This window comes from Quercus lobata, chromosome 4 (assembly GCF_001633185.2).
Source record: "Quercus lobata isolate SW786 chromosome 4, ValleyOak3.0 Primary Assembly, whole genome shotgun sequence".
NCBI lineage: Eukaryota > Viridiplantae > Streptophyta > Magnoliopsida > Fagales > Fagaceae > Quercus > Quercus lobata.
This window is the reverse complement of record NC_044907.1, coordinates 91,717,321-91,731,867: the sequence shown is the minus strand read 5'-3', so window position 1 is coordinate 91,731,867 and position 14,547 is coordinate 91,717,321. Positions and strand designations below refer to the sequence as shown.

Genomic DNA, 14,547 nt, shown 5'->3' with positions numbered 1-14,547 from the left:
CATATGCTCTGCTGAAGCGGCTTTGGCTAGGCGGTCGGCGTGCTCATTTTCTCCTCTGGGGATTTGGATGATTTTGGCCTCTAGGTCGTCTACTCTTGCCCTTACTTGATTAAGGTATCTCTTCATCCTTTCGCCCTTGCATTCATAGTCTCCATTCACTTGATTAGCCACGACCTGAGAGTCGCAGTGAATGACTACACTCGTGGCTCCTGTTGCTTTAGTGAGGTCGAGGCTTGCTACTAATGCTTCGTACTCTACTTCATTTTTGGTGGTGGGGAAGTCGAGACGAACCATACATTCAACCCTATCTCCTTCGGGTGATAGTAGTACAATGCCAGCCCCCCCGACTTGTCTGTTGGATGATCCGTCAGTATATATGCTCCAATGAGGGGACTCTTCTGCCCCCTAGTCCTCGTCATGAGTGAATTTTACTATGAAGTTAGCGACGATCTATCATTTGATGGCGGTTCGCGGCTGGTACTTGATATCAAACTTGCTCAACTCTATAGCCCATAACGCCAGTCGACCCACAGCTTTAGGGTTGCTCATCGCCTGTCGCAAGGGCTTGTTGGTCAGGACGTTCACCGTATGGGCTTGAAAGTATTGCTTGAGCTTTTGAGCCGCCGTAACTAATGCAAAGGCAAGTTTCTCCATAGGTGGGTATCTTTCTTCGGCACCGCGGAGCACCCGGTTGGCATAGTATACGGGTTTCTGTACCTTATCCTCTTCTCTGATCAAGGCGGCACTGAAGGCAGTGAGGGAGACGGTGAGGTAGAGGTAAAGGTTTTCACCTGGTTACGACGGACTCAGCAGCGGTGGGGAAGATAGATAGGCTTTCAACTCCTCGAATGCTCGTTGACATTTGGCAGTCCACTCAAAAGACTTCTTCAGTGTGTGAAAGAAGGGTAAGCACTTGTCTGTGGCTCTTGACACGAATCTATTCAATGCCGCTATTTTACCGTTGAGGCTTTGTATCTCCTTCACATTTCTTGGTGGAGCCATCTCCATTATGGCTCGAATCTTGTCCGGGTTGGCCTCAATCCCCCTTTGAGATACCATGAATCCTAGGAATTTTCCCGCTGTCACCCCGAAGGCGCACTTTCCCAGATTAAGCTTCACGTTGTAGGTGCGAAGGGTGTTGAATGTTTCTCTAAGGTCTTCCAGGTGATCTTCCTCCCTTCGGCTCTTCACTAGCATGTCATCGACATAGACTTGGACATTCCTCCCAATTTGCTGTGCGAACATCTTATTCATAAGTTTTTGGTACGTTGCGCCCGCGTTCTTCAAGCTGAAGGGCACTACTTTGTAACAGAAGAGGCCTTGACTGGTTACAAACGAAGTTTTCTCTTGATCAGCTTCGTGCATTCAGATTTGGTTGTAATCTGAGAAGGCATCCATGAAGCTTAGCAGCTGGTGCCGAGTCGCTGAGTCTATTAGGACGTCGACCCTTGAGAGGGGATAGCAATCTTTAGGGCAGGCTTTGTTAAGATCGGTGAAGTCTACGCATATCCGCCACTTCCCGCTAACTTTCTTAACCATTACTACGTTCGCCAACCAATTGGGGTAGTAAACTTCCCTAATGAAACTTGCTTCCTGTAGTTTGCGGACTTCTTCCGCTGTAGCTTGATCTCATTTCGGGGCAAACACTCTCTTCTTCTGTCGGATAGGTGGAAAAGAGGGCGATACATTCAACCTGTGTACCATGACTGAAGGGTCTATTCTTGGCATGTCATTATGACTCCAGGCGAATACGTCTTTGATTGCTCCTGAGAAAAGTTATGAGCTCTTGACGGATTACGGGGTTAGTGAGTGTTCCGATTTTGGTCGTTTGGTCAGGATCGGGACTGTCAAGAGGTATCTCCTCTAGTTTCTCTATCGGCTCTGTCACCGTCCGGTTCTCTTCTATATTTAAGGCCTGGACTTGATCCTCCATTTCCATCATGGCTATATAGCATTCACGTGTGGCCATTTGACTTCGCACAGCTTTCCCACTCCATAGTCAGTAGGGAACTTAATCATTAGGTGGTAAGTTGAAGTTACCGCCTTCCACGAATTGAGCGTGGGTCATCCGATGATAGCGTTGTAGGCAGACGAGCAATCGAGCACTAGAAACGTTACGTCCTTGATAATCTGCTGGGGGTAATCGCCTACCGTTACGAATAATGTGACCGCGCCCGGGGGAATACCTGGCTTCCTCCGAAACCAACGAGTGTGGCGTTTGTCGGAATCAATCTTTCCTTGTCCATCCTCATCTGCTGGAACACCGAGTAGTATAGGATATTTGCTGAGCTGCCATTATCGACCAACACCCGATGCATGTTGTAGTCCCCTACCCGTATACTGACGACGAGCGCATCGTCATGTGGATGGTGAAGACGTCGCGCATCTTCTTTTGAGAATCCGATAATAGGGCCTTCTCTCCGTGCTATCTTCGGCACGGTTCTTATCAGCTGAACATTTTGCACCATCTTGAGGTAAGTTTTGCGAGCGTTTTTTGAAGACCCGGCTGTAGCGGTTCCTCCCACTATCATCCTTATGTCCCCTATGGAGGGTCTCGGTTGCTTATTCTCCTATCGAGGGTGCCGTTCTTGTGGGGGTGGATCCATTTTCTCTTTGCTAACGAACCTCTGCAGTTTTCCTGGTCTGATAAAGGCTTTAATTTACTGCTTCAGGTTATAGCAATTGGCCGTGTCGTGACCATGGTCACGGTGGAAGCGGCAATATTTATCCCTAAATTGTTTGTTGGGATCACTCTTCAGCTTTTCAGGGAACATCAGAGCCCCCTCGTCCTTGATTTGCATTAGGACTTGATCTATCGGGGCGGTCAATGGAGTGAAGCTTGTGAATCTTCCCCCCAGGGGCTTAGGGCGTCTCTCATCCCTTCAGTTTCCTGTCCTTACTTTCTTTCGACCTTGGTCTTGCTGGATGTCTTCTTGCCTTTCTCTTTTCTTGGGTCTGTCTTCTCGGGCCAATAGCGCGTCTTTGGCGTTTATATACTTGGTGGCCCTGTAAAGCACTTCTGACATGGTCTTCGAGTCATTTTTGTACAAGGAGAACAAAAACTTACCCTCCTTCAACCCATTCATGAATGCTGCTACAAGTATCTTATCATCGGCTTCGTCAATCGAGAGTGCCTCCTTATTGAAGCGAGATATGTAGGCCCTCAACGTTTCCTCCTCTTGCTGCTTGATACTCATTAAGCAAGCCGTAGACTTCTTGTACTGATGTCCACCGATAAAATGCGCAGTAAATTGAGCGCTTAGCTCCTTGAAGGTGCTGATGGAGTTGGGTGCCAGCCGGCTGAACCAAAGTCTTGCCGCACCCTTTAGTGTTGTAGGGAAGGTCCTACACGTAATTGCATCTGCTACTCCTTGAAGGTGCATCAAGATCTTAAAGGTCTCTAGGTGGTCTAGAGGGTCCTTGACCACGTCATAACTATCTATATATGGCATGCAGAACTTATTCGGTATGGGGAAGGAGTTGATGGAGGTGGTGAATGACGAGTCAGTTCAGTTGACAAGGTCGTCGAGGTCGCTGGACACTCGTTCCTTAAGAGCGTTCATCATTACTTCCATCTGTTCCTTCATTGCCTGCATCTTCGCGATAATAGATGGCGGTGCCGTATCCAAAAGGGAGGGAAGGCTCATGCTTTGTCGCTCAAGTCTGCTTGGGGCGTTATTGGCCTGTGGTCCCTCTTGGTTCCTCCTTTTAATGTTGGTTCCTTCTTGATCCGCTCCTTGGTTATTTGGTGCTGCGTTTTTCTGGTTCAGCTGCTCCTCCAGGTCGCGGTTTTGTTTGGTAAGGTGCTCCACGGCTGTGGCGAGAGTCTTAAACTGCTTCTCAAGTGCAGTCGTGGGGGGTTCTTCTTCTTGAACATCGTTAGTAGTCGCCATTGAGCGAGTGAACACCATGCAACTCTTTTGCCCGGGAAGTGACAATGTGGCTTAAACGCTTTCCCACAGACGGCGCCAACTGATGATGCCGAAACGATCACCAATAGATCACGTAGCACTCGCACGCTCAAAGTAGACCTACACAACCAAATAATAAAAGACCTCACAAAGAGCACTGGTGTGATGTCGGCCAAATACCCTCCAAAGGTCAAGTTAGAATTATTCTCACAACTCTAGAGTGCTAGAGAGGGTAAATTATACGTACCTTGATTTGTGAGGGTATTGGGGCTTTTATAGTAGTAGTAGTAGTAGGCTGACCTCTCCTCCTTGATGTAGAAATCTTTTCCTTATAGGAATCCTCTTAAGTAATCCCAAACGTGATGGACAAAACATTTCCTTGTAGAGAGCGTATCTTCTGGAATGCTCTTTGCACTAGGTTTTTGATTTCCTTTGAGACTCTACTAGGTTTCCAACGTGTGTAACAAGTATCTGGAATCATTCTAGGTCCTTGGCTCACCTATTGCCGGCCCATGGGCTTGGATCCGTCAGGCCCAATGTGGTGAAGGTTTGTCATGCTAATTTTTGCCCCTTCAAAATTAATCCTTAGTTTATTAATATTGATATGCAGTGGATACATGACTCTAGAATATGCAATGTTTGGACAATTCTCAATCAAGTCAAATGTCTTTAGTTTTGGTGTGTTGATTTTGGAGATTGTGAGTGGCCAAAAGATTACTTCTTTTTATAATGGAGAGAATGTGGAGTACCTTCTTAACTATGTGAGTTCGGTTATTAAGAGTAAAAGATAAATTGGAATTTTTTTTTTTTTTTTGGTAACGTGGTTTGCTCACATTGATGTATTTCTACAGGCATGGAAAAATTGGAGAGAGGGAACAATTTCTAATCTCATAGATCCCACATTGAGCGATAGTCCAATAACTGAAATGTTGAGATGTACACACATTGGGCTACTATGTGTTCAAGAAGATGTAGATGACAGAACAAACATGGCTTCAGTTGGTGTCATGATGAATAGCAATTCTATTGCTCTCCCTCTACCGACACAACCTGCAAGTTTCATGCGGACAAATGTTATACCAGCCACATTATTGCAACAAGACAATGGTTCCAACATAACTAACAAAAAGGTTTCAATTACTGAGTTATATCCTAAATAAGGGTTGTAATATGCACGTTGTCTAGAAATTTCACTAACTAGATACAATTTATCTAATTATATTGATTTTTCAAGTAAATTTAGAAACCTATAATTTGAATTCCTTACAGATTGTTGTGAATTCATTTTTATACTACTTTTTGTGTTTTTTGTGTTTTGTTTTATACCATACCAATCAAAAATTGTCATCTTTTGAAGTTCATAAAGAATAAACTAACCTTTATTTCATATGATGTGATAAACTTTGAAAAATTATATCTATAATTTTTTTTTTTGAAGTTCTAGCTGTCTTATTGCGCCAGTTAAACTACCCTTTATTGAAACAAGAGAAAAAAAAATTTAAATAAATGGATTGTTTGATAATTTTACAGCCAAGTTTCATAAAGGAGACATCACATTAAGAACATGTTCAACGTTCATAGCAACTATGAAAGTTACAATTCAAGCAACAGTGCTGACTCTTGTCTTAGGCAAGGTAGACAACTGCCTGAGCCCCCATATTTTATCCAATTTAATTAGTTCTTTAATTTCCAAAAAAAAATGTTAATTATGTAAAGTGAATAATTTGAACCCCAATTTATATCCAAAAAATAAGGAAAATAAATGTTGAAAAAAAAAATTGGGAAAAGGAGGCCAAAAAATGCAACCAAAAAATAAGAGAAAAAAGAAAAAGTACAGGGGTGGGAAAAGGAGGCCAATGAATTATACCAGAAATATTAAAAAGTCTTTATTCTGGTAATATATATCTATTATTGAGTTCTCTGTGAGGCGAGTGGGCACCCTCTCTCACACTGTAGCATATTTTTCCCTTCTCTTTGAGAAGTACGTGACGTTCTCCCTAGTAACTATCTACTAGGTGGGATTAGCGTTGTTTGGTGATTATTGTGGAACCCACCCCGGTGTGGTATGGAGGAACTAGCATTGAGATGGAAGAAGCTTTCCGTTTCGGAGGTAGAGGGAAAGAAGCATGATCTCTCAAAGGAGAAAAAGACTACAAAATATGTCCTTGCCGCGAAGTTCTTCACTCGGAGATCGATTAACGTAGAGGCAGTGGCAAGGACCTTCCGCTCTCTGTGGCGTACAGAACGGAACTTTGAAGTAAGCATGGCAGGCGAAAACGTGGTACTGATAGCATTTGAATGGGAGGTCAATACGAAGAATGTCCTCCAAGGCGAGCCTTGGGTTTTCGATAGACATTTGGTGGTGCTACAGAGGTATGACGGTACAGCTTCGATCAACGAACTTAGCTTTGATAAAACATCGTTCTGGGTTCATATTCACAACTTACCTTTCTCCTTGATGACGATAGAAGCGGCGATCAATCTTGGGGAAACGTTGGGTATTGTCTCAAAACCAAAAGATGAAGCGGACATGAAAGGGGGACAGTTTATAAGGGTGCGAGTTGCAGTGAATGTTACGAAACCGTTGTGCCGTGGCAGGACGATTACATGGGACCAAGGGAGAGACAGGTGGGTTTATTTCTTGTACGAATGGTTGCCAAACTTATGCTATTGGTGCGGCCTTCTCTTTCACGATGACAAGGAGTGCGTGGTGTGGCTCAGCAGCAAAGGAAGCCTATTGAAGGAGGAGTAACAATTCAGACCGTGGCTCTGAGCTCCTCAGTTCAACCCGGCGAGGAAAGCCATTGTTGAAGTGCAAGGCTTTGAATGCCCAGGAACAGACCGAAAATTACAATGTAGAGCAGAGGATTATACTTCGGATCAACACGTGGACTGTTATCACTGGTGCAGCAGTAGTGCATGGGGAAGATCCAAGCAAGACGATGTCTATGGAGGTCGTGAGCAGCGATGGTACACAGGGGCGTGACAGACACGTGCTTGACTCTGAGACAGCGGGCCCACAAAAGCAAATCCCAGACCTTGAGGCAAGAATAAGGGATATTTAGTGGGGTGCAGCCAACTCAACCCACCAAAATTGACTTGGGTCAGTTTTTAGGTTTTGGTGAGTTGAGTTGGGTTACAAAATTTTTTTATAATAGATCGGATTGGATTCGGATTATAAAATTCAAATCCGCCTGACCCGACCCGACCTATCCATATATTTAATATATATATATATTATATAATTAATAAATTTTTTTAAATAACCCCTTAACCCAACCCATGAACCTTGCATAGATGTGCACTGTTCATAACATCTAAAAGAAAAAAAAAATTATTTTATTAAATTTCTCTCTCCTCTTCTATTAAAAAAATATTTTTTCTTTTTTCTTTTTTCTTTCTTTTCTCTCTCTCTCTCCGGCTTCTCTTCTTTCTTACTCTTTCCTTCTCATTTTTTTTTTCTCTCCCTCGTCTACTCTCTACTTCGCGATTGCCGATCTTCATCATTTTGGATTTTCATCGTTGTCGCCCAGTTGCCATCCCACGTCGCTGACCCATCTCGCCTTCATCGAACTCAAGCGCGCCACGGACCCATCGAAGCTCTATGCTCGGTCAAGGCGGCAGTAAAACGACGCCATGATTGGTGACGGCGGGAATTCTGGGTTCATGGGTTTTGGATTGCTGGGTTTGTGGGTTTTTAGGTGTTTGATTTTTTTTTTTTTTTTTTTTTTGTTGGGTTTGGTTGTGATTGTGGATTGTGGTTGAAATGGCGGTTTGGTGGCTGTGTTGGTGGTGGTTTGGTAGCTGTGATTGTGGTTGCCATGGACTGTGTTGGTGGTGGTTTTATTTATTTATTTTTTTCTTGCCGTGGGCTATGTTGGGTTATGGTTGTGGCTGTGTTGGTGGTGGTCACATGAAGGTTGTTGCCGTGGGCTGTGGTTGTCACATGAAGATTGTTGCTGGTGGAGTGTGTGGCTATGATAATTGTGTGTAGTGAATATATTATTTTATTGTAGTGAGATGGATTATTTTATTGTAGTAGGTATATTATTTTATTGTAATGTTTATATTATTTTATCGTGTTGAAAACTAAAATAGATCCACTGCTGCAGTATGTGTGTAGTTAAAATAGATAAAGTAACTTTGGTGGAGCTAAATAGCTAAATTTTTAGCTCCACTGCTATGGATGCTCTCAGAGCCTGATTTTTTAAATCAAAAGTACAAAATCCGGTTCATTCACTAGCTATGATTGGAAAGTATCAGAATGTCGGGATTAATGCAAGGATAACAGAAGATTTGGGAGTGCACTCACAAAATTTGATTAAGGTGGAAGACAAGTTGACTACTCAAATATCTAGGATGCACCCCACAGAAGTTAATTTTGAAGTGGGCCGTGTGGATAATACTGTGGATAGAAAGACCAATAAAGGTGGGCTTAAAAAGAGTACTGGGAAAGAAAAAAAAATAAACTTAAGAATCCTAGTAGGCTGACTAAAGGAAACATGGAGACAATGGAGGAGCCTAAGAAAAGCCCAAAATGGGGGAGTTCGACTAGACTTTTCACGGAACCAAGAAATAAACATGGGACGGAGCCCATAGAGGTGGAGAGTGACCCAAAGAGAAAATGCGAAGCAATTACAACTGATATTACTAAGGCCACAAATATGGAAAAGAAACAGAGGTTGGATGAGGAGACTAGAACTCTAAGTATTCCAATGGCGACACACTTGGGATCAGTGGAGGCTGTTGGGCAGCTCCGTTGGGTCCAATAAGTCTAATGAGTTAGAATTGCTGGGAGTTTGGGAACCTTCGGTCAGTTAAAGCCTTAGAAGAGGTGATTAATAAAGAAGAGCCCATTATCATTTTCCTTATGGAGGCGAAGTCGAACAGAGAGTGGATGAACAATGTGAAGGATAAATGCAACATGAAACATGGTTTGATCGTACCAAGCGAAGGGAGGAGTGGTGGACTGGCATTAATGTGGAAGGAAGGGATAACAATCGAGGTTCAGACGTATTCTTAATCCCATATTGATGCTTTGGTGGAAGGTGGAGAAAACATAGGGTGGTGGCACTTCACTGGCTTCTATGGCAACCCAGACACAGCAAAAAGGATGGAATCATGGGCTAAACTTTGACACTTGAAAGGAACCTCGGCCCTACCGTGGCTCACTATCAGAGATTTCAATGAAATCACAAGTGCTTTGGAGAAGGAGGGGGGGTAGCGAGAGACCGAGACAGCAGATGAAGAGCTTTATTGACACCATCAATTACTGTGGTCTATGGGATTTGGGATTCATTGGACCAAAGTTTACATGGATTTACTAGTAAGCGAATGGCATGCAAATTAGGGAACAGTTGGATAGAGCAATGGCAACTTCGGAGTGGATAGACTTATTTCCTGAGGCCAACCTATATAACCTTACTTCATCAGTACCGGATCATTCGTCGTTGGCCTTGCGCATGGTCAGGACTAAAAGGGGAAACAGGAAGATCAAGAAGCCATTCATATTTGAATCAATGTGGCTGAGAGATCAAAGATGTGAAGAGGTAGTACATGAGGCATGGGAGGAAGGGAGGGTGACAAATACAGGGAGTATGCTAGGGAGTTGCTTAGAGAAGAGCCGCGCCAAATTAGAAACTTGGAACAAAACAGAATTTGGTCATGTGGAAAGGAAGGTCACTGAGCTACAAAAAAGGCTTGAATGGCTTGAACTTCAACCTTCATCTCCTGATATCAACCATGAGCTGAAGAGTACCCGTGTCGAACTTAACTGCTGGCTAGAAAAAGAGGATGATATGTGGAGACAACAATCAAGGCTCAATTGTTTCCAATCAGGGGATAGAAATACTAGCTTTTTCCATGCAAAAGCTTCTACCCAGCAAAAGAAAATTTTCATTAAAGGCATCATGGACATAAATGAGGTGTGCAAGAGGATGATCAGAAGGTAGAGGAAGTGGTAGTAGCTTATTATAAGGAGCTGTTTACCATAAGCCAACCAACAAAATTTTCAAACTTGCTCTATGCAGTCCAGCCCAAGGTGACTAATTCAATGAATCAGATGCTTACCAGAGATTTTAATGCAGCAGAGGTCAAACTTGCACTGAAGCAGATGCACCCACTAAAAGCTCCAGGTTTGGACGGCATGACCCCTCTTTTCTTCCAGCATTTCTGGTTGATATGTGGTGAGGTGGTCACAAATACGGTATTGGATTTCCTTAACCATGGTGTTTCTCCTCTTGATTTTAATAAGACTCATATTGTTTTAATTCCAAAAGTCAAGACACCTAAGAAGGTTACTGATTATAGACCTATTAGTTTATGTAATGTGGTGTACAAAATTGCATCAAAGACCATAACTAATAGGTTAAAGAAAATAGTACCTTCCATTATTAGTGATACCCAAAGTGCTTTTGTGCATGGTAGGCGAATTATTGATAATGTTCTTATAGCTTTTGAGACTATGCACCATATTAGCCAGAAAAAAAGGGGGAAAGGTAGGGGAGATGGCTTTGAAACTGGATATGAGTAAGACATATGATAGGGTGGAGTGGATTTGACTGGATAAAATTATGGAAAAACTAGGTTTTGATGTAAAGTGGAGGAGTCTTATCGTGCAGTGTGACTGTATCATACTTTATAAAGATTAATGGGTTGCCTAGGGTTAATATTTTTCCATCTAGAGGGATCCGTCAATGAGACCCTTTATCACCTTATCTCTTTATCTTATGTGCAGAGGGTCTATCATCACTTATAAAATCCTCAGTGACGAATGGTGTTTTGGAGGGAGTTGCTATATGTCATGGAGGCCCAAAATTATCCCATCTTTTCTTTGCAAATGATAGCTTGATATTTTGCAAGGCTTCTTTGGAAGAATGTGACACTTTCCAACAAATACTGAAGGTTTATGAGGATGCTTCGGGCCAAGAATTAAATCGGGCCAAGAATCCTTATTTTCTAGCCGAAACACACCTAATGATATCTAAGAGGAGATATAGGAAAGGTATGGAGCTCAAGTAATAAAGCAACATGAGAAATATTAGGGGTTGCCTTCGTTGGTGGGGAAGAATAAAAGGAATACTTTCAATGAAATTAAAGAAAAGCTTCGTAAAAAGTTGGTGGGATGGAAGGAAAAATTGTTGTCCAAGGCTGGTAAAAAGGTACTAATCAAAGCGGTGGCCCAAGTGATATCAACATACACCATGAACTGCTTTAAATTATCGGATGCTCTTTGTGATGAGTTGACAAGCTTGATAAGGAATTTCTGGTGGGGACAAAAGGAAGATGAAAGGAAGATAGCTTGGCTAAGTTGGGAGAATTTGTGTGAGCCAAAATGCAATGGAGGTATGAGTTTCAAGCAGCTTAAACAATTTAATTTGGCCCTTTTAGCCAAACAAGGTTGGAGGCTCCAAACCAACTAAAACTCCTTGGCGTATTAGGTCCTAAAGGCAAGATATTTCCCTCGGTGTGACTTCATTGAGGCTACCCTTGGGAACAACCCTTCTTTTGTTTGGTGTAGTATCATGTCTGCCCAAAACTTGGTTAGAGAAGGTGTACAGTAGAGAGTTGGCAATGGAAGCAATATTCGTATCTGGGGAGATAAATGGCTGCCTTTATCATCCGCCTACAAGATTGCTTCACCCAGACAATTTTTACACCAAGACACAAAGGTAAGTGAGCTGATAGACTAAACCTCAGCAAGTTGGAAGGTAAACGTATTGGATGTCCTGTTCTTTCCCCATGAAGCCGATGTGATGAAAGGAATCTCGATAAGCTCTCGTCTTCCACCAGATAAGTTGATATGGGCAGCAACTCCGAATGGCAAGTTTAGTGTTAAAAGTGCTTACAGTATTGCCATGTGACTTTCCAACCGTGTAGACCAAGGTGTAAGCTTGGATCAAAGTCACATACATCGGTTTTGGAAGAAAATATGGGACCTACCTCTGCCACATAAGGTCCGCCACTTTGCATGGCGGGCATGCAGAGCCATTCTACCCACTAAGGTCAATCTCATGCACAGGAAGGTGGTACAAGATCAAGTCTGCGAGGGGTGTAGGTTGGAGGCTAAAACTACTGGACATTTGTTTTAGACGTGCCCAAGAGCTAGAGAGTTTTGGTCATGCTTGAAGATTGTTGTGCTGTTGGACCAAGATAAAGTTCTTTCGTTCCATGACATGCTGTGGACCATGTTGGTTGATGAACGACAAGATGTTGAGATGGTAGCGAAGGTGGTTTGTATTGCATGGGCAATATGGCCCAATCGGAATGAGGTCCGACATGGAGGGCAGCATCGAAATGGGAAGGAAATGGTTCGCTGGGCTTTTCAGTACATGGAGGAGTACAAGGCAGTAACTGAGAGTTTGAGCTGTAAAGTAGAGGTGGCTGAGGAAGGGGGTACGTGGACTCCACCTCCGGTAAACATATTCAAAATCAATGTCGACGATGCTGTTTTCACCGATCAAAAAGCAGTGGGTGTGGGAGTGATTATTAGAGATGACAAGGGCAAGATCGAGGCGGCAATGTGCAAGAAGATACCTATTTTGTTAGGCACTATGGAGGCAGAGGCGATGGCGTCTTTGCGAAGCATATTAGCATTCATGACTTTATCGTTGAAGGTGACTCGCTCATCATTCACCATGCGATGTACGAATCTTCCAATCCACCTTCTTCTGTGGCTGCTGTTGTACAAGGCATGCAGGAGTTGTGTAAGGAATTTCATGGGGTAGTGTTTTCTCATGTCAAGAGAAAGGGCAACAAACCAACCCACTTATTAGCCAAACACGCCTGCGGCGTTGTTGACTTCATTGCCTGGATTGAAGAGACTCATTGTTTTCTCGAGCAAGCTCTTCTCCATGATGTAACAAGTTTATCCATTCATTAATAAAATTTCAGTCTTCCTAACAATACCTAGAAACTCAAATCTTTCTCCCTTTCTCTTTCTCTCTCAACAATACATAAAAATCCCAAAAAACAAAAGCTCAAACCTTTTTTTTGTTAATATCACTGGATTTTTTTTTTTTTTTTAATATTTGCCTTAGGCCCCAAAATACATAAAATCAGCCATGTCAAGCAAAATATATTATATATATATATTTTTTATAGATAATATAGACAGAAGACACAAGGAATGGCAAATGTGAGGGTGGGAAGACAGGACTTACAAAACTAGCACTTTCAAAAGGGTGTAATCTTTGTAAGTACTAGCAAGAATTATAAACCGAAGACTCATTCACTAATTGACCGATGTGGTACTTTAGACCACTTATCTTTTTTTTTTTTTTTTTCTTTTTTTTGGAGATAATATAGACATAAGATACAAGGAACGGGGAAAGAGGGAGTGGGAAGACAAGACTTACAACACTGGCACTTACAAGGTGTGGGTTCTTGTTTTGGACGATACATTGGCCCAAGGATAATAGAGGATCCTGGGCCTCCAAATAATGGTTTTTATGGTTGGTTGGACTAGGCTTGACTCACCGCGGCTTTATTGGGCTGATTATGAGCCAATCTGTGCATAAGACATGAGCTCCACAACACAAATACACACACACACACACACACACACACACACATGTTGGTTGAATAAATAACTTAGGAATAGCAAATGAAATAAAAGGGGAGAGTGCAAATAAAACATCGGAGATCCTTAAAATAGAATGAGATTATGCTTTATTATGTTAAGTTTTGAGTACATTGAATCCTTCCTTGATGGGATATAACACAAGGTTCAATAAAGTTCAAAAATCATAGACTTAGATAGCTCTTTCTAGGCTTCCAAAACTTGTGAAGTTTGAATCCCTTTGAATCCAAGTGTACCCTTACGAATTTACTTTAGGATCCTTCACAATGCCTCACTCTTTACTCTATTTTTAAGGCTCAAAAATCTCTTTCTAGTGCTTTTCTTATGCTTTGAATGCTGGTTACTGAATGCCCCTTTGGCTGGTGCTTTAGCCCCTTTTATAGTGATGCTTCTAGGTTTTTTTCAAGCCACCAATCCATTCTTTTGGTGCTCTGGGTACTAAAACCAATGTTATGTTTGAAACATTGGTGGCTGGTCCTTTCCTCTTCCTTTTGTTATTTCCCTTTTTGAGGTTTGGCAGCCAAAAGCCCCCAACTGACTTTCCTTTTATGGGAGACCCTATTTGAGTAAGTCCAAATGCTCTTCCCAAGTCAAGGCTTCTTATTCTTTCCACAAGGTCTCAAAAAAAAGACATCTCAGAGCTTTGGTTGCTTCACACTTTGTCTCTTTCCTTTAAATAGGTAGATTCCTCCTTGTTGATAATGAAGGCACAAAGGCTCCCAACCACCTTCCTTCTTTGTTCACCTTTCCTACTCTACCCGAGGTCCTAGGCTCCTTCATCAAGTGCTAATTCCTAAGCCACCATTTGTTCCTATAACTCTTTTTTGAATTGTAGGCGGTTGATGGGACATAACTTCCTTTGTTCCTTGTGCCCATGAGCATGCCATCTTGAGCTATCCACGTCCCAGTTAATTTTCTTCAGCATTTCTTGAGGATTCCCGCAGAATCTGGTGGATCCTGTGCAACCTATCCCAACTCCTATTCACTCTCTTTCTGGGCTCCTTCAAGGATCACTCGTTTCACATGTTGTTGGCCCAAGCTTCTCTTGTCCTTTCC

At 42.6% G+C, this 14,547-nt stretch overlaps 1 protein-coding gene across 1 annotated transcript; it reads right to left on the bottom strand.

Annotated features, from left to right (window-relative positions):
• Positions 1–2,882: 2,882 nt before the first annotated feature.
• Positions 2,883–3,383, bottom strand: LOC115986152. Its single transcript, XM_031109008.1, has one exon. It carries the CDS (start codon positions 3,381–3,383, stop codon positions 2,883–2,885), a length of 501 nt encoding a protein of 166 aa, XP_030964868.1.
• Between the last annotated feature and the right edge of the window lie 11,164 nt (positions 3,384–14,547).